Source organism: Alosa sapidissima, chromosome 11 (assembly GCF_018492685.1).
Source record: "Alosa sapidissima isolate fAloSap1 chromosome 11, fAloSap1.pri, whole genome shotgun sequence".
NCBI lineage: Eukaryota > Metazoa > Chordata > Actinopteri > Clupeiformes > Clupeidae > Alosa > Alosa sapidissima.
In genome coordinates this window covers 3,361,077-3,388,870 of record NC_055967.1, presented here as the reverse complement: position 1 = coordinate 3,388,870, position 27,794 = coordinate 3,361,077, and the positions used below count along the sequence as shown (strand labels likewise).

Below are 27,794 nucleotides of genomic sequence, written 5' to 3'. Positions count from 1 at the left end.
GACCTGTTTGCGGAGGAGTGGGAGAGTTCAAATTGTCACGTGATCCCTCTGAAGCAGCAGAACTTTTGGACACAGGAGCCACAGTCCGTATTTTGATCAGATGTTTACGGCGTGAATGCTCTAGAAACCTGCGGTGAATTGGCAGGAGATCCCGTGGAGATGATGCTGTTGTCAGAGTGGGGATGCTTTCCTCTGTCGCTCGTTGGATGATAAGAGGTGTTATTGTATGGACAGGAGACCTCTAATGCAAGATATATTTTTCAAACACTGTACTTCCATGATTTGTGCAATTAAATGCAGTTGTGAAATTCCATTTTTCGGGAAATGAGGGTAGGTAGGGTTCCCACGGATCATGGAATATCATGGAATTTTAGAAAGTCTATTCCAGACATGGAAAGTCAGGGAATTTAATCATTCTTGGGGCAGTGTCATGGAATATCAGCAATTTTGTTGTAGCGGTTTCAAATTTACTTGCCAAAATACATTAAAACAGATATTTCCCCACAGAATTGGTGTATATCTGGTTATTGGCTTTACTGCTTGTTTGAGTAGTTGTGGTTAGCCCAATTTTGTTTATTCAGTGCCCATTTATTCATCTTCCACTCTAAAAAAGTAAAAGATTCTTGAACGCTCTGCAGCTGCTCTGAAATCTTTGGTTGGTATGTTATACTATTTATTATATAGTAGTTCATGGAATTTCATTTTTTTGTCAGGGAAAAGTCATGGAATTTTACATTTGACTTTGATTGGGAAACCTTATAGTCTCATCTGGTAGCTAAAAACAATCAACTTAATCTTTTACAAAAGATGTATCAAGAGGTTTATGGGTATATACTTTGATATTTTAAAATAAAAATGAATTTTGTTTCACATGAAAGTTTTAATGTCTTGACTTATAGGACAACTATATTAATATGATGCTGTCCTACAGAGGGATGTTATCATGCCACTATCATTTCCTAGGACATACAAGCCCTGCACAGTCTGGATTCTAGTGACCATGTGCATAATGAGACATCACAATGCCTTTTGTTTAGCCTGAAAAGAGTTTCACAACAAATGTAGAATAAAGGTCAATTAAAATAGTATGGGTGGTACAGACACACTGACCATTTTGTATTCTGGCCACAACTTGAGTGCTGTGGGCAAACTAAAGTATGTGATATCACCATCCTTCAATACATGTACACATTTTATACAGGAAAGTTCTTATTCCATTCCAGTGCTTTACCTATAAAGATGCAGGCTTCTGTCCGAATTGTGACCAATGAACTTAGTCTTGAAAGATAAAGGCCTCCATCATTTGAAAAAAATCTCCCTCACAAGCTTCAAAGCATCATCATCATCAGATGGAGTATCAGGATGCTCTGTCAAAATACTGGTTACACAGTTCTCATTGCCTGATTTGTGCCCCTGGTCATTACTACCATAAGGGAGAGTCTCTAGGTCTGCTGTGTCCAACCATGTTTCTGAAATGCATGTCCTTGCACACATTAAATCAAAGGCACCCTGCTCACAAGAGTTGATTCCTTCTTGTATTCTGTCTTCTGGAAGATCCGTTTTGAATACCTAAATAGATTAGTGAAAAGATTAGTTATAGTCAGGAAAACATGGTAAAGTAAGGCTAATTGTTTTTTGTGGCAGCGACACATAAAATTAACCTACATTTGCTATTTTAACAGATATGCCATCTTTATCTGGGCAGTACAATAAAGATTTCACATTCAAGAGTATGCAAAAAGGCAAGTGACAGGCAGCCGAGCCGAATACCTTTTCTGAAAGTCCTTTACATATTCGGTCTTCCACGTCCCCGAAGACGAGAGCGCTTTGCACGAGTTCACGTTCATTCAGAAGATAGACCGTCATCCTACCAGACAAACATATTTTCAGGATTTCTTTCTTAAAGGTATAATTAAGTTACTGCATGAAGGCAAACCTACTGGGAAATATTGGAATGAACAATAGTTACCTCGGAGAGAGCTTCTTTTTTGCTTTAGTTGTAACTTTTTTGGTGAAGCAGTCGCCTTCTTTACGCATCCTTCCCATCCAGGATGGGAGTTCTCGTTGTTTGTTAGCCATTTACCTGTGTTTGTTTGGAAGGTCTATTCAGTCTGCATCATTTATTATGTAGCATTGAATTGTAACAACCGTACAAAACCTGTCTGTAGCCTATGCCGGTAGGCTACTGGAATACGCTAATAACAGGAATGGGACCCAGCTGTGACCATTAAATTAACAACACACAAAAAACGCATTTCCGTTTCCGTTTTATTGGCAGTTGTTTAGGCTACTGGTGTTTTTTCAAGCTTCCAGACTCCCTTTAGATAATCCCGTGTTTCGGTTTCACGCCATAACACTAAATTGTAGGTAGGCTCATTCCCTTGAGTATCTTACATAGATGCAGATTTACGGAAAGGGCACAAAGTCCTCAAGCACTTCACAATTTCGCAGTGGGACAGCCCTAAACCCTCACGAAGTGGAGAGATGGGATTAAACCTAGAACAGTTTACAGCAGTAGCCTAACGAAAATACGATGAACCTAACGAAAATAACGTTCAAAGCAGATACAAAGGGTAAAACTTCAAAATAAAAGCCGGAATTTCAAAATAAAAACGGGTTTCAGGAAGATAGCTTAGCCTACGATATGAAATCGATCAAGAACTTGTGGGGTGTACTACGAATCTCGATTAGTGGGTTAGCGAGGTATGTTGCTTATGTATGCTGTGATACTAAAGTGGATCTGTTTTAGTGTCGCTATATCACCATGGTATCTTATGCTGTCAACCAAACCTGGTAGCCTAGTTCGCCGGTCATTATTCATTCATTCTGCATATCTTTGCTATCGTTTTCTTTCAATAATGTCCAATAGCTTAAACATTGTCCTTTATTGTTTGCTTTAGGCATACCTTTATATTTTAGCCTACATTATTCAACTCACGTACTGTCATGTGATCTTGGGCACTGCCAGTCAAAAAAAGCAAACAGGTGCGCGCTGCACCTCTTTACGCAACTCCGACGCAACACTAAATATGAAGATGCCCTGCTTTCAGAGGATAACTTCCGTCCCTTGGTTGTGTAGGCTGTATATTATATAAAATATCTATAGCCTACATTGTATAGCTTACATTCAAATATTACCTTTCTGTTATGAAGCTGGGAATGGCCAGGCTAGGGAATAGGCCTATGAGCGCAAATTAGGATGTAGTGGAGGCTAAACGCGAGTAAACGCAGTTTATATCACCTCTGAAATGTCAGAAATAGAGTTTAGGCCCACCCACCTCTTATTAGAGTTTATCCACCTCTCAAAAGAGTTTATTCACTTTTAACATTCATAACTGTAACGCTTTATAAATGAGGCCCCAGGGGCACGCACGGTCTAAGATCAAATCTGTGCGTAAGAACGCTTTAGGGGCCTCATTTATAACGCGTTCTTACGCACAGATTTGATCTTAGACCGTGCGTACGCTCAAATCCATGCCAACGCTCAGATTTATAAAAACCGTCTTTGACGTGAAAAAGTGCTTATCTCCACGTCAGGTTCAAACTTGACGTACGACCATTTCCTTGTGGTAATGCCTTGGTACTGCAAGTAATCTGAGGTCCAAGTGCGATGCATTTTCAAAATGCCAAGACCAACGATCTCATGTCTTTCTTTGCCATATGCATGATCAATATCAGAAGATTTTTAAAGACGTTTTTGGACGCAGCTTAATGTTTCATGGTTTGGCATAAAACTGCTAATGAGAACTATAGCCCACTTAAGAAAGTGAAAAGACGTATAGCTTACTTATTTCACAATATCTAAAAAAAACCAAGACCTACGATAGAATAATTGAAACATTCTTACAGGTGATCTAGTATATTTAGTGTTCTCACCAATCTAATATTGACCATCAAATGTCCAATTGCCCTCGTTTAGCAGAGGAAGGCATTCAAAAAGGCATTCGAACAGTTTGATAATGTTGGAGGTTATTGTGCAGTATTGGGGATATAGGATAGTATTTGATCATACAGTTTTGAATGTTAAAAGTGAATAAACTTTTTTGAGAGGTAGATAAACTCTAATAAGAGGTGGGTAGGCCTAAACTCTATTTCTGAAATTTCAGAGGTGGATAAACTGCGTTTACTCGCGTTTAGCCTCCACTACATCCTAATTTGCGCTCATAGGCCTATTCCCAGCTTCGTAACAGAAAGGTAATATTTGACTGTAAGCTATAGAATGTAGGCTATAGATATTTTATATCATATATAGCCTACACAACCAAGGGACAGAAGTTATCCTCTGAAAGCAGGGCATCTTCATATTTAGTGTTGCGTCGGAGTTGCGTAAAGAGGTGCAGGGCGCGCACCTGTTTGCTTTTTTTGACTGGCAGTGCCCAAGATCAGATGACAATACATGAGTTGAATAATGTAGGATAAAATATAAAGGTAAGCCTAAAGCAAACAATAAAGGACAATGTTTAAGGCATTGGACATTATTGAAAGAAAATGATAGCAAAGATATGCAGAATGAATGAAAAATGACCGGCGAACTAGGCTACTTTTTCAGCAAAAACATAGCCTACCCTAAAAGAAACGTTAAGCCTACATGACATATCACGCTTATAATTTAGTCCTCTGTTTTGTAGGCTAAATCAGCATATTACCCTGGGTCATATTGGAAACGTACAGTAGCCTACTGTACCATAACGTACAGGAGTATCTAGGCCTAGAGGTCTTTCCTTCATAAGCTAGGCCTACCCATTTTTTTTCTACAAAGTAGGCCTAAACATACGAAATGTTGATTATTCACATTACTGCAAGCAAAAGGAATGAAAGCGAGCAGAGGACAATGGACATGGATGCATACGATCTCTTTCCAGAAAGCTTTGCTGGAAAAAACATAATTAGTTAAGCTATTCGAACTGACGCATATAGGCTAGTTAACATCAGATGGCATAGGCTAGGCCTATACAATGTTTTCAATATCTAATTTTACATAAGCTACAGCTTTTAGGCCATTGATTTCATTTAAACATATGCTAATGATATTGATGAGGGGGTGTTTACAAGGCGGAGACCTAAAACCATCCGGCTGCGCACAAGTTGACGTTCATTTGTGATTTATAATGGGCACATCTGGAAGGGTGGCGTACGCACGTTTTTTTGTGCGTACGTTCGTTTTCTCTGAATCACACGTACGATCATTTCAGAAATGATCTAAGATCAAATGAAGGATGGTTTCTACGCAACCCTTTTATAAATGAGGCCCCTGGTCTTGATGAATGAGACGTCTTACCAGTAAAAGATTCTAAGCCAATAGTCACGATCAGCCAACTCTGAAGTCAACCTCTGAAGAAGACACAGTGCTCCAGCTCTCTCTTTTCATCTTAAAGTCTGCTGTCCTACTGAGAAGCACCTGACTGCACAGTCTCCAAAAGATGATGTGTGGAATGCCCTACTTCAATTAGTCTGTTAACTTTGCACTATGTTCTGTTTATACCTAAGTATTGTGCCTATGGTCATGATACATGTTCTATTACCAACCAGGCTCATATGGCTGGTAATATTGAGAGAGACCATGAGAGGATAACGATTTATAAAATATGTTTATTAAAGTAAATAATGATGCACAAGAAAAAAGGAAATGTCAGGATAAGTGTGGTAAGAAACAAAAGTGTCATGCAAGTCTGTATGAATGCAGTGTAGTATAGAAAGCAAAACAAAAGAAACGCAAAAGTGCAATGCGGTCTAAGTGGAGAGGAGGGACACTACCCAGCCGCCAGGTAGCCCTTTTATTCTCCAACCAAGCAGTCAAGGCAAGATGACTGAGATTGTTAGTTTAAAGAGGGGAACCCATGTTGCTGATGATTACAGTGATCACAGTAGTGTGCGTGCGATAGAGAGAGAGAGATGCATCTGGGTTATGAAAATGGCCAAGAAGGCATGTTCCTTAGGTACCAAGTTAGAGTAGCAAAATAATTTCCTTTATAAGTATGGACCCCCTTAGAAAGCCCTGCCCACCCTCTGGCCAACCCTTGCATAGAAGTCTAGTTCCGTTACTCTCTCTATTTTACCATTCCGTATAGACAAGTGCGTAATTCTCCATATTCAGTATAAAGTTGAACAAATAAATTTGTATGTTGTACAGAAAATTCTCGCCCATCATGCTGTCAATTGGCTACAGTGCAGTGAAGGGTTTGGAACCAAAGCATGGGCCATACAGTTGACCAAGCCTCTATTTCTTGTAGCCTACCTGTTAAAGGGGAACTGTGCAGGTTTTGACCACTTTCCGCCGATCTGCAAGATAAATAAAAAACAGACCTTATTCATCCATTGTGCCCCCATACAGAAAGTGCAACCCCCACTTGCTGCAGCTAACACCACGAATACAATTAAATTCTGTGGGAAACCCTGGGTGCCAAAGGTGAAATAAATAGGTATATGAGGAAAGAGGAAAATAAGGTAGATTTGTGACAGTGTTGTGAAGAATTTTTGTCATCTTTTCCTAACAGTGGCCTTACAGCAGCACATTTGAATTATATAGCTGTTTTTTTTTTTATCTCAACTAGAGATGCACCGATTGCAATTTTCTGGGCCGATACCGATTTCCGATTTTTCATAGAGTTTGACCTGCCGATACCGATTTTAGCCTGATTCCGATTTCATTTCTTCTAACCATTTTACAGCACACACACAAATAGTTATTTTCTATCTTTTCTTTGATAGAACATGTTAATATAGACGTGTAATCAATGTATCGATGATGAAATGGCTGTTAAAAAAAAATGGAACCGGTGAGCAGACAGATTCTTTTTCAAGTCTAACTTCAGATGCATGATGTTATGGAACACCCATTTTATGCTTCTCACATCCAATATCCAACTAAAGATTTAAGAACAATTTTCATGATACATTTGAACATACTACCATGTAACATATTTTCATATGCATTGATGAATTTATGGGAGGGCGAGGGGAAAGTGGTAGCAGCCTAGGCTATCACGCAAACACAGGGGAGAAGTGATAATAGCGATTAGGTGCTCCACCATATGAAAACAGTGCACGTCTGTTTTGCGGTGAAAAAATTAAATCCAAATTCCGGTTAAATGCATCAATTAGGCTATAGAAACTTTCAGAGACGACTGATTCAGTATTCAGAGTATCAGTTTTCTTCATTGTAGGCTACTATGTCAAAAGCAACTTTAAGTTTGTTTGCCTTTCTAATAGGCTATCATTTGTCACGACATCCACTTCTCAATCTGCTAGACTAGGGTATTTTAAGGCATAGCTGCAGTCTACATGCAGTAAATAGTTTTTTTCAGTGGAGTAGAACTACTAGGGCTACTGTATGTCGCTGCTTGTTGACATCTTTGATTACAGTGCATGAAAATGCACTGTACTGTTCTTCCTAGGCTTCTTCTTATTCTTATTCTTCTTCTTCTTCTAACGCACTTAATGCAGCTTCAACCGTTTAACGTAGAAACTTCATTCAAACTATGTTACGTAGGTCTTACTTAGGACATGGGTGCTATGTATTTTTCAGCTTTGTAACTTTTATACTTTTTAAACTATTAATTAAAAACTACTCAAAATTTCCCCATTGACTTAACATTGGGCCTTTATGACATCACAGCAATTAGAATCCTATGGCAGGTGTTCGGGCCACCTGGACCAACTGCCAGTCTCAGGCTTTAAGCATACAAACTGGCCCTATTAAGACTACACATCCTGTTCAACTGCTTCCTCTGCCAAAAACTGTTTCAAAATAAAAGTCCTCACTACAATATTTCACTGTTAAACAATTTAACCCTTTAAACTACTGAACTTTTTAACTGTTCAGCCATTGTAACTGTTACTTGTCATCAACTATGACTCCTACCCACTGTAGCTAGTTAGCTAAGTAACATGGTTAGCATAATTAGCATGCTAGTATGCTAGCATGCTAGTTAGCATTTTTAGCAAAACTGCTAAAAATGATTAGCTAAGTTAGCTAAGTCACATGGTTAGCATAGTTAGCATGCTAGCATGCTAGTTAGCATTTTTAGCAAAACGACTTAAAATGATTAGCTAAGTTAGCTAAGTCACATGGTTAGCATAGTTAGCATGCTAGCATGATAGCATGCTAGTTAGCATTTTTAGCAAAACTGCTTAAAATGATTAGCTAAGTTAGCTAAGTCACATGGTTAGCATGCTAGCATGTTAGCATGCTAGTTAGCATTTTTAGCAAAACTGCTAAAAATGATTAGCTAAGTTAGCTAAGTCACATGGTTAGCATGCTAGCATGTTAGCATGCTAGTTAGCAGTTTTAGCAAAACTGCTTAAAATGATTAACTAAGTCAGCTAAGTAACATGGTTAACATACTTAGCATTTTAACATTGTTAGCATGCTAGTTAGCATTGGAACTTGGTTAACATTATTATCTTTGTTAACATAGTTAGCATAACTGCTAGCAAACATTAGAGCCATTCCAACTTAGCCATTCCAACTCAGTTATCGTCAACTATCTACCTAAATAATTTAACCATTTAAACTATCCACTTATTTGACTGTTCAGTCATTCCAACTATATTAAACTTCATCTACCTAGCAACCAATATAGTGTGTTTTTACTCTGTATGATATTTTACATCATATTTTTGCATTTTCATGCACTGTATTTCCTTCAGGAAATGCTTTTCTAGTTATTTTTAATATCGCAGTCGTTTATCTCCGTTCAGCAGGCTTGTGGTTCAGCTGTGGGCACGCAAATAGCGGCAGTGACGGGCGGTGATGAGCGATGTTTACGTAGCCTAATGAAGTGACAGCTTAGTAAATTCCATGCAGTAGGCCAATGGTAAAGCACAGCGTTTGCCGCATAGAAAAACTCACTAGCCCATTAGCGCTTTCTTTGTAGCCCTACATCCAGCCCTGAGTGTTGGCCTGGTTGCTAGCTTCTTCAAACTTTGCAAACTCAGCTGGGTGTTGTTACAATTGCGGCGCACGAGTGTATTTGACCGGCATAAAATCGGCATGTCTCAGACTGACCGGCCGGTCGCCGGTCATGGCCGATCACGTGAAAATCGGCCGATTCCGGTCACCAGCCGATCTATCGGTGCATCTCTAATCTCAACGTTAAACTCAATTATTTATCTGACTGTGCCTTACACAATCTAGAACACATTAACTGTTATAGTGCATCAAAACATTCCACCACAGTATGGTCTCGCATGTAGGTATAGCAGGCCCAAAAGAGTTGTTTTTGTCTTCATCACGTTCCTCCATTTTACATTTTATTCCAGCTATTTCTGACACCAATATTATTGCAACTTCACTTTGAATTGTCAGACACATGTATACTCACAAATCTTTATTGGAATGAGTTGTTGCATTCCCTAGATGGTGGATAGAAAGAGACTGCCATGTTGTTTTCCTTGCATCACCCCACTTGGTGTTGGCATATTGTTGTCAAGGGTCCCATTTGAACCTAAATAAAATTATCAATGTGCACATACACACAATATAGCATTGTTACCAAATTGTACAAGCAGGTTGCAGATAATTATATTACATTGTTAATGAGAATACATGTGATGTTTACCTGGGCCATAGTTCTGTAAGTAGCTTGATGCTCATGATGGGGATGGTAATGAGGTATTGGTATTGCTGCTGCTGGTAGGGGATCATTTGACCTGTGCCAATGTAACTGATGCCAGCTAGCTTAGCTGTGCGTGTGGAACGTTGGTAAACCTCACTCCCCCATGCCTCAAGAGTGCTGCTGGCATGAAAGCTGGTAGCCTGGGCTTTTAGCTCGATTGTCAGCACACTCGACTCCCGATCCGAGATGCTGCTGTTTTGCGGGCTCGAGTCCTGGCGTATGCAGGGCCAAACCACTCAGGTTCAATACAACGCAGGTTACACCAACAAACTCAAAATAAAAGGTTACTTTTACAGTGTGGTCATTTATCAAAACTGAAAGGAGTGATGTTAGGCCAGAGACTTTCTAATGAGGAGACACATCACTTAAAAAATCCTAGTTTGTAACGCCAATATGGCCGTTGTCTACACATATCCCACCCCTTCCTCGGCAAAACGTTGACATGTGAATACATTGAGCCAATCATGTGGTGTGATGTGAATACATTGAGCCAAGCATATGGTGTGTTGTGAAGACATCTTCCCAATCATGTGTTGTGAACTCGCCGCTGGAGCAAGATTGGTGTCGTGAAGCCTTGCGCACGCGCATTTCTGCTGAATAGAATGCCCGATGAGTGCCCAAAAAGCGTTGCTATATGGCCGCCGACTGGAGGGACTTGCCTAAAAGGACTTTGGTTAGCTCTTTAATCTAGTCTGACATTATTGTAATTATTGTTCTCTTCCGTGTGTAGAATAACCGACCGTTTGTTGAGAAATAAAACAAAGTTTACTAGAAATAACAGGCTGATAGGCCTATGACATAAGGCCACCAGGAGGATAGCATTCTTGTCACTTGAAGTCAAAGTGATAGAGAAGCATGTTTTCCCTGCTGCTAAGGCTTGGCCTACTTGCCTTTCCTTGTAGAAAAAGCATGTGTGAGACGTATTGTGCAGTTGTGTAAAAGGTGTTCAGTTCTATGTGCAACTGCAGAATGGATCAGTTCAGCTAGCATGGACGGGCAACAACAAGGCACTGCAGCTCCTCTCCATCACAAGCTACAACATGCCTGCATGGTGTCACATCGCCCTGTGTAACTATGACCTGTTTCCTTATCAGAATGTGTGAATAGTTTAAAGATTTAAGATATACCTGGATCTGATATGTGATATGTTCTATTGCAGTCAATTAAATGTTGGGCATAATGACATGGTAACAACTAGATGTATTGTTACTACATTATTTTATGATGTAGCTGGCCTACCTTAAAAGTAAGTCCACTTTCAATCCAATACACTAATTCAGTGAATTGCTGTCAATTCAGTGTGAGTCAATGTGTGCATTGAAAAGAAGACTTCAGTGTTTGTACATCGGTAATCGCTGTAAAAGGCAACAGACATAGTGTCTCAGACCAACCCATAAACAATTCTAGCCAACTACCGTATGTTGTTTCAGGAGCATGGAAGGAAGGGTTGTTCAACTCAAATACCAGCAATCCTATGCCAGAATCGCAGACTGCATCTGTAACTGGTAAATCGTGTCCTCCTTTGTGAACAGAATTGACCTTGACTACTCTTATTACCTTAATTTTCCACCAGAGGTCCCCAGTTCACAAGAGTTTTCAAGGTAGACACCCATTATCAGTGAGCAGTAAGTATGTACAAGTATGTACTCATCTTTTTTGGTCTAATTGACTGTAGCAAGACCTTGTCATTGAAGTGAACATTTTGACATGCCCCTGCACTTCTACGTCTTTGTTCATGCCAACATAAGAAAAAAAGGTTAAATGAGGATAAACAGCAAAACTTTAGCTCGATTTTATTACAATAATGAATCAAGGAGAAGGTGTAGAGGTAAAAGTCTTTAACAGAAATGCACAAAAACTCCATTCCCCATCTCTTTGGACCAGCTTATGAGAATGTGTTGACTGCTGGAGTTTTATGGATTTGTTTAACTTGAAGGAGAGAGCACTGTGTCCAGCAGTCAGAGCATTCCAAAGGCACCTACTCACCTGGTAGACACACCCAATGCAAGCTTTCCCTAACAGAAGCACATGTCCCTGCCTGAGGATTGGCTGGAACTATAGTACTCAATTATCAATCTGATTGTCTCACACACAAGCACAAATTACACAGGAATGAAACAATGCAGATTTTATCAAACATGATCTTAACAAATACATAGTTATTTTACAGACACATATTAGCTTGTTTTGCTCGATAGTGAATAATGCCTACATGTTCAGTAGCAATTTTGAAGAGAAAAAATGATTACTTGCATCACTTGTTAAAATGTTGTTAAAGCTGTACCTAAATAAAACCGTGCATATGTACATCATCAGTCACAAAAAGTAGTCAAAAACCCTTAACTACAAGCAATATACATTCATATACAGTATGCAAGCCTTCATTTACAGTGCTGTCACTTGAAATGATTTTCAACATGCTTTTGATCATTCAGAAGTCAAGTACTGATAGTACAAACATTCAACACAGAAACCCATTTGTTACAGAAAATAATTAAAGATCAAATGCATTTTTCCATACCTATGACAAGAGGGTTTTTTTCTTTTCTCAATATCTCCCATGTGTTTTATTAACCTTGATACTTTGTTTAGGCCTCTGTCAGTGATTACTTATCAAGATTCTGGCACTATTAATGAACTGACATTTGACTGAACTCCTGGCAGAATATTGGCCATCCAAACAGGAGGGCACTACAGGCTGTACTGGCTAGATTTGTGTGGCTATTAAGTACTGCAGCCTTGCTCTCCAACTGTAATTATAGCCTAATGTACAGAGCACTACAACGTCCTTATTAAGATAGGCTTAAAACACAATATGCTGTTTCATGATGAGAAACCGATATATTTTCATAACCCAATGCTACAGCTATGTTCATACAGCCTGATATCAAATTCTAAAAGGCTACATTAGGTCAGTAGCTGCCTATCTCAAACCCTTTCTTCCAACCAAAATATTTGCAGTTACCTAAAGCATAAAAAGGGTCAGATTCATTCTGTTAAACATTTAATATATCCAGTGTACTACACAAGTCAAGCAACATTTTAGCCGAAATTCTGACCTTGTGGGGAAAATCTGGACTTGCAACAACCTAAGGTCTATCTGTGGATGATAACAATCTTCCTTTGGGACCAAAGTATTTTTACCTTTGTAATTGTAAAAAAGGGTATAAAATATGTGTAGTCAGTACATTAACCTTACCCTTCTTCCAGTCGCCACCATCTTGTATGGAGAAAGTCTGTATAAGTCGATTACCAAATGTGACACTATACTGTAGCTACAGTCAATGGACCCAAAAAGAGGAAAGTTCAGTAATAGACTTGCAAAGTTGCATGTTCTGCTCTTACTCAAAACTGCAACATGTGACGTTGTTTTGGTCCTAAACTAAAATTTACACTAGTTGTCATCCAAAAATAGACCCTATGTTGTTATTAGACTTGAGTTGCCTTAAACTTGCTGAAATTATATAAAATGAATGTGAACGCATAGTAATATGTAATGAGACATGCGCACCATATTTAACAATGGGGGAAATATTGTTAAGCACATTCACCTTACCTACATATTTATTGAATTATTATAGTATAAAATACTAACAGTAGAATACATTTCCCGACAACTTAGTCTATGACTAAATAGTCAAAATAAGTTGAGTATACTTGATATCAACTACATCTAGCAGAGTATGCTTGAAGCTGACCATCCAGAGTATGACTGCTTTAGAATCTTGATTTACTTTGCTACAGACACCAGATTCTTCCTGTCTGAAGGGAGGACAGTCTCAATAGGGGAGTCAGTATGGACCTCTACAACAAAAATATCATCGTCATGTGAGGGGGCATATTTCTGAAATCCGCATCACAAGCCTTGTTACTGTTGCAGGCCACCACACTCTGCTGAACCCTTTGGCACTGCATGTCCTCATCAATGTCGCCAAAACACTAGCCAGGTAAGAGTGCAGATGTTCCAAAATGTTCCTTTGCTCCAGTAGCCTTCATGTCCATGATTGTTCTTTGAGAGCGAGATAAAGCATTCATCTAAAAATGGGGTCCAGTGTGTGTAAAGACAAACAGCAGGTTTGAAAAGGCATGTTTCTCTTGAGTCCATACAAGCCCCCTAACCCACAACGTCCACTGTCTTAATCTCCTCTCAAGTGCAGCAGTCCCGGTCCAAATTGCCTTGAGAGGAGATTAAGGAGGGATATGGTGTCATCTTTTCAATATTGACGTAGGTTGTGTTGAGAAGGACATAGTGCTCTCCACTGAAGCTGGAGAAGATATTGGATATCCGGTGGACCAATTCAGAAAAGGTTGGCCGCCTCTCTGGTTTAGGGTGCCAGCATTCAATCATCACATTATATCTGTGTAATGATAAAGTATAAACACACACTGAATTACATATTTCATTATAGGGTCAGGTCTTCAGAACTTTGGTAATAGTGCAGACCCATTTTGCTGCCAAAAAGTGATAGTTGAAATTGAATAAAGGGTCATAACCTAATAATTAAAACAAAAGCATGTCTATCATCACATTGGAGTAAAATTGTTGATGAAAACTCCTATTGCAAGTAGTGTATTGAATTAAGTTACTGAAACACCACCAACAGGAAGACCCTCTCTTAGTAAATCTGGTCCACAGTGGAATTAGGTGGAGTATATATTTTACATCTATAAATTAATGGTTAAACCCCATGAATGAATTCATGTCAAATACTCACAGTCCATCAGGGCAGAACTCTGGTTGAAGTAGTCGTCGTCCTTGCAAAAGGAAAACGGTGATGTCAAAGGAATTGACATCAGAGTATGGTGGAGCTCCTCGGGTCATGAGCTCCCAGAGCAACACCCCAAATGACCACTGCATAATAAAGGTATAAAGGAATAATCACAAATGATTGTGTGCTTTGTATGAGTGGACAAATAAGTTTCAGGGGAAATCTTAGCATATATATACAGCCAACATTTTTGAACACTTTCTAACGTTTTAATTATTGCTCTAGAATTATCTCTGTCAAATATGTTATATGACATTATAAAAAGTCTTGCATGCCATCTACATGCCATCAGTCACCACCAGTGTCATCAAACTGGGTTCAGATAAATGTGGTTCTTGAGGACTGGGACACAAAACACCCAGCAATTGTAATGGCTACTTATATGTGAAATCTAATCAAGAATGATCAAGGATAATCCATTTTACATGAATACCTGTAATGGCTTGATTTTGTTAATGGCAAAACAGCAATATTTTTCTCTAAAACATTTACATAGGCATAAAGAAAACATACAAAAGAATAACCAGACAGAGTGTTACTTACAACATCTGACTTTGAGGTGAATTTGTGTGTCTGTAAGCTCTCCAGGGCCATCCACTTTACAGGCAGCTTGACTCCACTCTTATTGTGCACGCTGTAATACTCTTTGTCGTACACATCTCGGGCTAAGCCAAAGTCTGCAACTTTCACAGTATAACTCTCATCCAACCTAGCAAGGGGGGAAACAGTGGTATTGAAACTGGAAAATGATGTACTACAAAATAGAAAAGTGTATGCAATTTATGAACCCAAACGAAATTAAACATAAACTAGCATATACCTTAAAGGGGTTATATGTAGAATTCTGTATTTTGAGTTAGTCTCAAACACACCCTTATATTTGTGATGATGCTCGTCCAGTGGCTTGCATTGTGCTAAAAAGTGGTAGGCTACTACAACAGAGTATGGCTTGAACAGAGTCTAAAGCTAGCTGTTAAGCATGCTAACTTTGGTGGAAATGTGGGTAACACAGAGCATAGAAGTTTCTATTTCTGTATTATTTTTGAATGTTTTGAACTACAAAACGTATAGCCCCTTTAGATTTAACGTCAGTAATATTTGGCCAAAAGTATTTTCTCATATTTTGTATAATATGGCTAAAATATGTTTGTGTAACTGATTGACAAGCCTGATCCAGAATTGGCTTGTTCTTGCCTGGTTTTTTTTTACTAGCTTATCACTTCATTGTTATTACAAAGTAAAAAGAACTACATTGTGTTTCTTTAACAGTCATACTTGCATGGAAATTTTGTAAACATACATGCAGTTTCTTGCTGCTAGGTCTCGGTGAACAAACTTCTTGCTAGCAAGGTATTCCATCCCTTTCGCAACTTGCAACCCAAATCCCATAAGGTCTTTTACAGTGGGGTTCTGTAAAATATTAAAACATGTTAAAACATGTTTGAGCATTCTCTGATCAATTATAAATTATAATTAAGACCTATTAAAATATAGAGCATATATAATATGTGTATATATATATATATATATATATATATATATATATATATACACACACACATTACAACATCAGAATGCCTAACTTACATGAGTCTCATCCCTGATGAAGTTACGGAGATCCCCATGCTTCATGTAAGGCAGGACCACCAAAGGGGAGCCCTCACTTGGCAAACAAATGCCCAAAAGAGATAATACATTGGGATGGCTGAAATCTTTCATGATGATTCCCTCCTTCAGAAACTGTGTCACTTCTTCAATATCTGTAATACCTTAAACAAACAAAAACTTGAGGTTATTTGTGTACTGTAATTTCCCGCCTTGTAACCAATGTTTACATTGATTTTGCTAAATTTTTTCCGCTATGAGGTTAATACAAAGGAAAGGACTATACATTGGAATACAAATCTTTTCTTACTTCCTCTTCTTTCTGATTAAAGCACTGATTTGATTCTAATTAATTGGGCTGTTGGCCACTGGGGTTAGTACACAGGTGTGGCTAATACACCTCGGCGTAAACCTAAGAAGCCTTTATACTAATATGCCAGCGCAATTTGGCCGGCCCTCTACATAGGATGGTTACACAATTTCGTCATGGTTATTCAAAAACAAGCACATCTCTTCTTCACTTAGCATAGCATCACTTAGCACAGACATTTCATCTATGCCGTCAAAGAACCAGGGTATGCAAGTACCCTAAAGTTCTCAGGCATTTGATTTAGTGTCTCGCCATGGGATATCAATTTAATTCAATTTCAATCTTTACTTGGTTGCAATTGCCCTGCCATTAGCACAGCCAAATCTTGACCACACCCCACCACCTTATTCCAAACTCCTTGGAGAGTGGCTTAAAAATTATAATATCGTGAAAAAGTTCATTTTCACCCCCTAATTTAGTGACTCCACTACATATACTCTTCACTACATATATTCATGATCAGAGCTAGTGAGCGGAGCAGAGCGCGAGCGAGGAGCGGGTGGAGTTTTGTTGACGCACGGAGCGCTTTTTAATAGAAAGGCCGGAGCAGCTGCTCTGTTCCGCTCCAATTTCGCTCCGATACCGCTCACACCACGAGTCTGAGGCATGCCCAAATCCACCCAGAAATAATTTCTTCCTAATAAAACCAAGGCTGTTAAATGTAAAAAATTGGCCATTGTAAGCTTGTTGATGGGGATGGAGTTCGCTAAAAATTTTAGAAAGTAAACTGATAAGTCTACAAGTGTACTGTTCTTACAAAACAACGACCATAAACCCTTAAATTACGGCCGGGATTCTATTTAGTCGGGCCTCAGATAATAGCGGGGCCGTGGTCGATTCGGACAAACAAAGGACGGTCCACAAATACAAGCTGATTGCCTACCAGTAGGGCTTTATTGCCTTGTCTTGCAATTAGGGCTGGGATAAACGATTATTTTTTAAACGATTAATCTAGCGATTATTTTTTCGATGCATCGATTAATCTAACGATTAATTTTTTCAGTCCGATTCGATTATCAATGATCTCCCCATTAATTGACTAATAGCAACTTATACATGTTGTTTTACATATCTGAATGAAAAAACATGAATTCCTTAACATTGCAATATATTTTTATTGCTCTTAAAATTCCAAAATAAAAGACTATACAAGTGCAAAGTAATGCATTCTTAATCAGAGGTAGCATTCAATAAAGGTCAGTAGTGTATTAGGTCTAATTGAGTGCTTGTCACTTTAAGACGTTCGTGAGGGAATCCTTGCAATTGTAACATTAACACAGTTAAAAGTCTGCTGATGTGTGGATGCCATTCATAACATAGTTAGTTCAAATAACGGTTCGTACATCTCCTTGGGACAAGCACTTTTGAGTCTTGGAAAACACTTTTCCATTTACATCGGGATTTTGCAAACATTCAGTGTCAGAGTCAATAAGATGAGCCCTGCATGAGTAATGAAATTGACAAGCAGCTGTAAGTAAGCATGCTAAACTTGACATCCAAACAGTATTCTAACGTTAGCTTTGAGATACTGCTTGAAGTACGATGTATTGCGACATCAAACGTCAAATTTGTAGTTTCTTATGTCTCATTCCATCGAACTACAGATCCGCTACCCGATCTGGCAAACTTACATAGTGCGGTTATAGCCGATAGAGGGCTGCAAAGCGAATGCAGAAGTGGCGTTCACCCTGTTACAAGTTGATGAACCACTGAAACGATTTTGGAAACATTATTTAAAGGTACAAAAAACTCTTTGGTGTTGCTTTAATAGCAATTTAGCACGCCGTGTTCTATGCAATGCTTCTATGTGGCAACAACAATCCTTCAACAATCGTGAATATTTTGTTAAATGCACATGCAGAGGAGGGGCAGCGGGCTCGTTACGAGAGAGAGCAGGCGGGGCAAGGAAAGGCCGCGTGCGTAAAAAGTGCAGCTCAATGAAAGGATTTTATGTTATCTTTAATTTAAATAGTACAACATAGAACATCAATCAATGTGTGGTGGTCGGTTTTGATTTTGTGGCGCCCAGCCACAGATTAGTCAACGTATGGGAAACACTGAAGGTGTAAAATGAAAAATATTTAGCGGCACACGTTATGCTTGACGAATTGACGCGCATATTTTGCATCGACGTATTTTTTGCGTCGACGTCATCGATTACGTCAACGCGTTGTCCCAGCCCTACTTGCAATAAACAGCGGGTGGAAATCCCCACACTAGTGAACCATCAAATAACCCCCAGATTTCAGTGCACATCAGTCCAAACATTTAGCAATATAATCAAACAGTCCAAAAGTAAATTAAATCCCAAACCAAACCGAAAATCTTCTGCTTTTGATAGTCTACCGGTATGCCGCTCCAAACAAAATGCATGTCTCACAATAAAACGCACGTAAGAAATAAAGGTTTCGAATACAAGCCTGCTCCAAATAAAGGCCTGTGCTTTGCAGCCTAAGTAAATAAAAGACCCCGGCCATAATTTGAGCCCTAGCAATGTAGAGCAAGAACAACCACGTGGTGACACTGTTTCAGTGAGTAAAGATTAATTTTGGAATCTATGAAGACATTTCGCAGAAACATGAGAGTGTGGTACGGGAACACACGCAGAGCAAAGAAAAACTTTGTTCGTTGTTGCACTTGTCTATGTTTTAAAATAAATGTTCTATGAGTGAAATATATTGCCGTTGCTCTTAGTTCTTAAGGATTTACGTTTTTTGTTTAAAGTGACAATTCGGCTTGTAGATTATTTCTCCCTCTTTTAAATTGTACAAAACGCTATTTTTATACCTAACGTTATAGGCTAACGAGTTTTGACTAAAAACGGTAAAATCGAACTTTCTCAAAACACATCTGAATGACATGATTTTGATGTCAACTCAACGTATGTACTCCCAATCATCCGTAAATTGATCTAAAGTGCATTTTACTCCGGATAATTCCTTTAACAGCTTCGGAGTCATTGGAATGGTTATATAACTTTTTTCGGGTTGAATGGTGGCCATCTCGCTTCCCCCTAGCGCCTGTCAGCGGGAAAACCACCCTTGCAACTTTGGGCCGGGCTGGCGGCCTCAGTGTCAGGGAGTATAACGAGTGTAAGAAATTGCTTTACTGCATTTAAATAATAATAAGCTTTATTTGTATAGCACCTTTCATACACAGAATGCAGCTCAAAGTGCTTTACATTTGGAGCATGTAACACAATAATAGTCAGTCAGTCATTATCAATCACTTTCACTTTTCTTCATTGCTGTGGCCGTTTATGATCCAATCAGCAACATATCAGAAATATAGAAAATAACATGACCGAGAAAACAGCAAAAAATTGTCAATACTGCATAGTTTCTCTTTAAGATAAGTCAATGTTTGCGCTCAATACTTGGTTGGGGCTCCTTGTGCATCAAAGCAGCGTGGCATGGAGACAATCAGCCTGTGGCACTACTGAGGAGTTATTGAAGCCCAGGTTGCTTTGATTAATGGCCTTCAGCTCGTCTGTGTTGTTGGGTCTGGTGTGTTTTCTTTTTGACAATTCCCCAGGGCTCAACATTAATAGTTGCCTGGTTGCCCTTGGCTACCAAATTGTTACAAGTGGCAACCTGATTTGGTTGGCTTTGGCAAACCTGGTTGCCAAGCTGGCAATCACTTTTAAAAGTTAACGTTGAGCCCTCCAATAGGTTTTCTATGGGGTTCAAGTCAGACGAATTGGCTGGCCAAGCACAGCAATACCACAGTCAGCAAACCACTTTGTGGTACTTTTGACACTGTGAGCAAGTGCCAAGTCCTGCTGGAATAGTAAATCACCATCTCCATAAAGCTTGTCAGCAGACGGAAGCATTAAGTGGTCTAAAATCGCCAGGTAGACGGCTGCATTGACTCTGGACTTCATAAAAGACAGGGGACCAACACCAGCAGATGACATTGCACCCTAAATCATCACTGACTGTGGAAACTTCACACTGAACTTCAAACAACTTGAAAGCTGTTGTGCCTCTCCATTCTTCCTCCAGACTCTGGGACCTTGATTTCCAAATCAAATGCAAAATTTGCTGAACAATGGTCCAAATCTTTCTATCCTTAGCTCAGGTAAGACGCTTCTTACGCTGTCTCTGGTTCAGGAGTGGCTTGACATTGGGAATGCAACACTTGTAGCCCATTTCTTGGACACGTCTGCGTAGTGGCTCTTGATGCACTGACCCACTCTGCTCTGTCCACTCCTTGTGAAGCTCCCCCAAGTTGTTAAATCGTCTTCACTTCACAATCCTCTCAAGGCTGCAGTCATCCCTTTTGCTTGTGCACCTACCACACTTTTTCCTTCCAGTGAACATTTCACGCAATTATCTTCTGTGTCTTACCCTCCTTGTGGAGAGTGTCAATGACTGTCTTCTGGACAACTGTCAAGTCTGCAGTCCTCCCCATGATTGTGGTTGTGTGTATTAAACCAGACTGGGAGATTTAAGGCTCAGGAAATCTTTACATGTGTTTTGAGTTAATTAAGATGATTAGAGATTTTCTTATGTTAACATTTCTGTTCTATGGACTTTTTATTCTAATTTGAGATAGCTGATTTTGGTTTCTCATAAGCTGTAAGCCGTAATCATCAAAATTAAAACAAAATATAGCTGCAAGCAGCAATGAGGGGGCCAAGCAGATAGGCCGGAGTAACCATGGCAACAAAATGCTGTTAGCTCAATGCTGCAATCAGACGTATGGCCATAAGCTGTCAAAGCAAGTTTCACGTCTAGCACGTCAAAAGTTACAAGGCAAAATGCATTTTTGCTAATTGCAGTGACCAAAGGTCACAAAGGTCAAAGGTCACAAAATTTCTTCGGCATTCACCTGATGGGGTCATGAGTCCATGTACCAAGTTTGGTTTTGATACATGCAAGGGTTGCTGAGATATGAGCTCACTTCCTGTTTGGCGGCTTCGCCGCAAATTTTGATTGGCTTTTACAGGCGAACGGTAATACTTCCAAAAAGTGATAAAGACAAAAAAAAAGACAAAAAGTGATAACTTTTGTGAGCCTTGCTCTGAAGATGATCTGTGTCAAATTTGGTGGGAATCAGAGAAAGTATGTGACCCCTGATACATTTTAAGTGTTTTTGATGAAATCCAAAATGGCGGAAAATCTATCATGGCGGAAAATGACGTCATAGGGTGCGTTGAACTCGGCTTGGTCCAAGGATTCCAACAATACCTGACTTTTGAAAATCGGACCAACAGGTCAAAAGTTACGTGCATGAACGCACGTCCAACTTTGGCCTGTTGGTGGCGCTAGAGGGTTCGAGTTGCCGACATGAAACTTGGTGACATGAATCATGGGACCGTCCCCAATCAGTGTGCCAAATTTCCCAACTTTTTACCATACGGTTCTATGGGCTGCCATAGACTCCCATTGCATATAATAATAATAGGAAAACGTAGAAACACAATGAGGTCCTCGCAGCTTCGCTGCTTGGCCCCCAATAAGACTTGAAATAGTTTACATTATGTAATAAATATATATGTTGTGAATTGTCACTTTTTGAACAAAATTAGGGGGTAAAAATGTACTTTTTCACTTTTTCAATGTACAGGGTTCCCACTCTTAAGTCAAATGTAAAATTCCATGACTTTTCCCTGACAAAAAAACTGAATTTCCATGACCAACTTTATAATGAATGACCAAAAATTTCAGAGCAGCTGTGTAGCGTTCAAGAATCTTTTATGTTTCTAGAGCAGGAGATGAATAAATGAGCATTAAATAAACAAAGTTGGGCTAACTACAACTCAAGCAAGCAGTAAAGCTATACGATATACACAAATTCTACATGGACATACAGCATAATTGTATTAATATATTTTGGCAAGTAAATGTTAAACTGCTACAACAAAATTCCCTGATATTCTATGACTTTGACCCAAAAATGATACAATTCCCTGACTTTCCATGTCTGGAATAGACTTTTCAAAATTCCATGACCCGTGGGAACCCTGAATGTAATTATTTCATTAACCTTACCCTGCTAGGGAAGATGGTAAAATTAGTCATAGAAACCAATGGTAGTGAAAGGCAAAGGCAAAAAATCAAGTTAATGATTAAATAAAAATGTAATGGAAGCTAAATATGGGAATAACACAGTTGAATATACCGTGCTAAATACTTGCAAGGAATATCATTCAGTTTTTATTCTATTAGGCTATTGAAACATATGTTTGAGTGTAAAATTGCTATTGTTTGACCAGATGCTAACAACCTGATGTAACTGTCTGTGTGATTCAAAAACTTTAAACCATGCAACAGCCAAAATTGTATTGAGACCTGACACAGAAAATACCACCGTCTTATCTGGGCCTGAGATTGTTTAAAATAGACTGAGGTAACGTGGAAAAAGGCCCTGTGGTTAGACCAATCAAAATTTTCCATTCTTTTTGGAAATCATGGACTCATCTGGGCTAAAGGGGAGAGGGCCTGTCCAAGTATCCAACCTATCCAACTTGTTTTAGTGCTCAGTTCGAAACCCAACATCTATGATGGTGTGGAGGTGCATTAGTGCCTACAGCATGGGCATCATGCACATCTGACAAAGCACAATCAATTCTGAATGATATATACAGGTTTTGAGCAACATATACTGCCATCCAGGCAATGTCTTTTCCGGAGAAGACCTTGAATATTTCAGGAAAACAATGCCAAAATGATTCTGCACATATTTAAACAGTATTTCTCCGTAGAGGAAGAGTCCAGGTGCTAAAATGTCTGTCCTGTCTACAGTCCAGACCTGACAAATTAGGTGGCTCGATGGTGTTTTAAGCCCCCACCGGCGACTTCAAGGCACCTAACCCTAACTTTAACCCTAACCCTTGTACTCTAACACTGTAATCACAGTGTTACACTTTTATAGCAACACCAAAGAACTTTCCCTTTGTCGCACGCATGCTATTTGTTTATCCAGCACTGGCTTTTCAAATAACGAGGTGCACAGACAAGGTAGAATATGTTGCACGATTTATTAAAAAAAAGTAGCTTACGATGTATTGTGACATACAAGGATACAAGGATACAAGGAAGGTTATTGTCACATGCATATAGTTACTGGAAGTAAGAAATGCAGTGAAATTATGTCTGGTGTCAGCCTATTTGTGCATTTATGGGGGGGGTAAAAAGTGCAGTAGAAGAGGGGTTTAGTAGATTAAGGGGCCGTGCACACGACGCCGGTTTTTGTGAAACCGGTGAGGTTTTGTTAACGGTTACGCCTTGCATGTACACGACGCCGGCAGTTTAGGAGACTGAAACCGCCGGCTAACTTTCGCCGTGTAGATGCCTGTAGGTGCGAAGCCGGCAACTTTATGACGACATAGCCCCACCTCTCAACTCAGCCACGGCACTCGACCTGACATGTTGCTTGTCAAAACAAACCAAACCTTTTATTTATCATATTAAAATGTTTTTCTTTCCCCTGTCATGATTTATGTGCACAATGTAGCCTATCAGCCTTTAGTGGCTAAGTTAGAAGCACACGTTAGCTTAACTTAGTTAAACATTAGCTTACTGCTGTTAGCTGTTTTCTCCAGTGGTGCTCAGACCTAATGCAATGCGTAGGCTAAGCATTTCAAATTTCACATAGCAGTCACATACCTTGAAAATGAACTTTATTAGTTTAACAGTTGAATTGAAACCCGAATTGTCTGTTTCTTATTTCATGCGACTGCTTAACCAGAGCACTTATTAGACATTCTCTGGCTTAACAAACTCAACAATGTTTTCTTCTACGCGATTCACGCAAAATTATCGTGAATCTTCTGCACAGCGGCGCCATCGACTGGTCTGGCATATGCACTACAGCACATTTAGCCGGTTACACCTCTGTTTGTACACGCAAGGTTTTTTCTTGCCAGAGTCGTTAAAGGTGTGAAAGCAGTAAGAGAAAATCCACCCGGCGGTGTCGTGTAAACGGCCTCTAAGTGGCAAGGGCTGCATAAGAAAGGTGGGGGAGGATTGGGATTGGGGGGGGGGGGGGGGGCACCAACAAGGAGCACCCAAGAGCAACAGGGGCAAGGAAAAACTCCCTTACCAAGGAAGAAACCTTGGGCAGATCCACGGCTCAAGGGGCTAACCCAACTGCCAGGGGTCTTGGTGTGTGTGTTGGGGGGATGACAGGGGAGATGGGATAGTGTGCTGTGTATGTGGGGAGAGGGCAGTGTGCAATATGTGTGTTGGAGAAGCTTCTGAATGTGCTGTGTATTGGGGGGGGGGGGGGGGCAGTGTGCTGTAAGTATGTTGGGGATGTGTGTTGGAGAAGCTTCCTGATGAAATAATGTGCTGTGTAGGTAGGGGAGAGGTGGGGGGGGGCAGTGTACTGCAAGTATGGTGAAGGGACTTACTATTGCAAGCAGTGTGCTGTATGTATGTGAGGTGATGACAGTGATGATGTAAGTGTGTGTGTTGGGGATGGGGGGGGGGGGGGGTGGGATGGGGGCAGAAAGGCTAGGCTAGGTCTTCTTGATTTCAGCGGTAGGAATAATCCATTGTTAGGATGAGAAGAGTCCTTCAGAATCTTTTGGGCTCTTAGGAGTACTCAACTTTGAATTTCCTTAGCTGACGAAGGAAGTAGAGTCGTTGTCTGGACTTCTTCAGAACATATTGAGTGTTAACAGTCCATGTTAAGTCTTCAGTAATGTGGACACCAAGGTATTTAAAACTTGTGACTCTCTCTACAGGTTGCCCGCTGATCATTAGCGGGGAGTAACTGTAGTTCTGCTGCTTCCTTCTGTAATCCACTACCATTTCCTTGGTTTTATTGATATTCAGTGTCAAGCTGTTAGATTGACACCACTGTGCCACCTCATCAACCTGATCCAAGTAGAGCTGTTCATTGTTGTTACTAATCAGGCCCAAGATCACTGTGTCATCTGCAAACTTGATGATGGAGGTATGACTACTGTTGGCTTTGCAGTCATGTGTGTAGATGTTGTACAGCAGTGGACTCAAAACACAGCCTTGGGGAGCACCAGTGCTGATGGTTAATGAGTCAGATGTCAGACCCCCCACTCTAACCACTTGTGAACGGTTGGTGAGGAAGTCAAATATCCAGTGATACAGGGTGGTGTTCAGTCCTAAGGCCTTCATCTTTGTGACCAAGGTGAGAGGTACTATCGTGTTGAATGCTGAACTAAAGTCAATGAACAGCATCCTCACATAATTCCCATTCCCCTCCTCCAGGTGAGTTAAGGTGGTGTGCATGAGGTTTGAGATGGCATCCTCTGTAGACCTGTTGGCTCTGTAAGCAAATTGGAGGGGGTCGAAGGAGGCAGGGAGGGATGAGCAGATAATGTTTTTCACAAGCTTCTCAAAACACTTCATCACTGTAGACGTCAGGGCTACTGGGCGGTAGTCATTCAGACATGATGGACTTTTGTTTTTCGGTACTGGAACAATAACAGACTGCTTGAGGCAAGTAGGAACTGTCTCTTGAGCCAATGATGTGTTAAAGATATAAGTGAACACAGGAGCTAACTGAGCAGCGCAGGATTTCAAAACCCTGTTAGAAATTCCATCCGGTCCAGCAGCTTTTCTACAATTAACCCTCCTAAAGGCATTGCTCACATCGACCTCAGAGACACAGAAAGGTGCATCCTCATTTGCTTCACATGCTGCAGCTAGTGCAAGATAGTCTATGTTTTTCATGTCAAAGCGAGCATAAAAAGCATTAAGTTCATCAGGGAGGGCTTTACTCACATTCATCATAGGAAGGGACTTTCTTTCAAAGCCAGTGATGGTTCGGAGTCCTTTCCACACTCGTGCTGGATCACCCTCCAAGAAATCAGCTTCAACTTTGTCTCTATAGCGCCGCTTAGCATCTTTAATAGCTCTACGTAAACTATAAGATGCTGCTTTGTAATCTGTCATATCCCCTGAAATAAGCCCAGCATTATAAGTCATGGTGCGTGTCTTTAATGCCGTTCTCACTTCTCTATCCACCCATGGCTTCTGGTTAGGGAAGCTTCAGATCTTTACAGTTGGGATGATGGAATCAGTTAGCATATTGATGTAACTCAGTGATACTTCCGTAAACTCATTTATGTCAGCAGAGTTCGTCTTGAACATCTCCCAGTCAACGTTGCTAAGGGCGTCCTGTAGCCTGGCTTCCGATTGGTCAGTCCAGCGCTTGACCTCCTTCGTCACTGGGGGGTCCGTCTGACTTCTCTGTTTGTACATAGGCAGTAGGAAAACAGCGGCATGATCTGATTTTCCGAAAGCTGGTAGAGAGCTGGGCAGTTCCAGCGTTATTGATGTGACAATTGGACTCATATTGGTAAACAAAATGCCTTAGAGTGGGGGCAAAATTAGTATCAGTGAATTCATTTGCATAACTTTTAATGTAACCTCTGTCCTCTAAATACTGAGAAATCCTCAAATTTCATATAATCAATTTCATCCTAAGAATACAAGGCATTTTATCAGCGTTATGGATGTGACATGAAATGGACACACTTTTGTGAGAGATTACAGGTTTTCTACAAACTCTGTGAATTTTGAAGTAAACTGCCGAAACTATGATATATGTAGCATGAAGGAGACTTGAATGAACACAAAAAGTGTGTTTTTGAAACTATGCGTCATTTTCGTAATGCATTATGTAGGAAAAACGGGCGTTATGGATGTGACGTGTCTGAACCAGTCCTCGACAAACTACATAAAACACATAATTAAGTAGTGAATTTAGATATGAAACAATAGTAGTAAAAATAGTAATCATGAAAAACTAGCGAAATTATTGCTTCCTCAGTGCCCACTAAGATCCACAGGAAGAATCAGGACAACAAGTCATTTAAAATATAAAAAAGAAATTAATTTTTTTCTTTTACCGTCATCAATTTTGGTCAGTGATTCCCGGGTTACTGAAACACCAGGGAACATGAAACTTGGTGGCCACTCCCGTAAATAACTAGCCCTACCTGAACCGTTGCACCCAAGATGACAAAATATTTATGGTATGTTAGTCTCAAGAGCCCGCATCAACCTAACCCATACCCACTCATTTGTGATTTGCACACATAAAGTACATGCATGCGCATGTGCACACACGCACACACACACACACACACACACACACACACACACACACACACACACACTCGCACACATTCAGACAGGCAAACACACACACACATAAACACATACAGACAGGCAAGCACACACACACACACATGCACAAACACCCACCCACATGAATGCAGACACATAAACACACACACACAGGCACGCATACGCATGTGCGCATGCAAACACACACACACACACACACACATAAACACACAAACACAGGCATGCATACGCACATGCACACATAAACACATACAGACAGGCAAGCACACACACACACACATGCACAAACACCCACCCACATGAATGCAGACACATAAACACACACACACAGGCACGCATACGCATGTGC

General features: G+C 40.1%; 1 protein-coding gene and 1 long non-coding RNA gene across 5 annotated transcripts in view; both read right to left on the bottom strand.

The window, feature by feature from the left end:
• Positions 1-1,077: 1,077 nt before the first annotated feature.
• On the bottom strand, positions 1,078-2,508 carry LOC121723333. The gene is made up of 3 exons (XR_006034912.1): positions 1,970-2,508; positions 1,771-1,867; positions 1,078-1,569 (listed from the first exon to the last, which is right to left on the bottom strand). It is a non-coding gene; the product is annotated as an uncharacterized LOC121723333 (long non-coding RNA).
• Positions 2,509-11,393: 8,885 nt separating this feature from the next.
• met (MET proto-oncogene, receptor tyrosine kinase) overlaps positions 11,394-27,794 on the bottom strand; it is a 71,182-nt gene continuing 54,781 nt past the window's right edge. For 3 of the 4 annotated variants that reach the window (XM_042108712.1, XM_042108716.1, XM_042108715.1), the window contains 5 exons: positions 15,974-16,155; positions 15,687-15,796; positions 14,930-15,095; positions 14,333-14,469; positions 11,394-13,975 (listed from right to left, as the gene is read on the bottom strand). In XM_042108712.1, coding sequence (XP_041964646.1) covers positions 13,765-13,975; positions 14,333-14,469; positions 14,930-15,095; positions 15,687-15,796; positions 15,974-16,155 — 806 coding nt within the window. In that variant the 3' untranslated portion in view covers positions 11,394-13,764. The remainder of the gene's footprint in view (positions 13,976-14,332; positions 14,470-14,929; positions 15,096-15,686; positions 15,797-15,973; positions 16,156-27,794) is intronic. The other variant, XM_042108714.1, reaches the window with a different exon arrangement.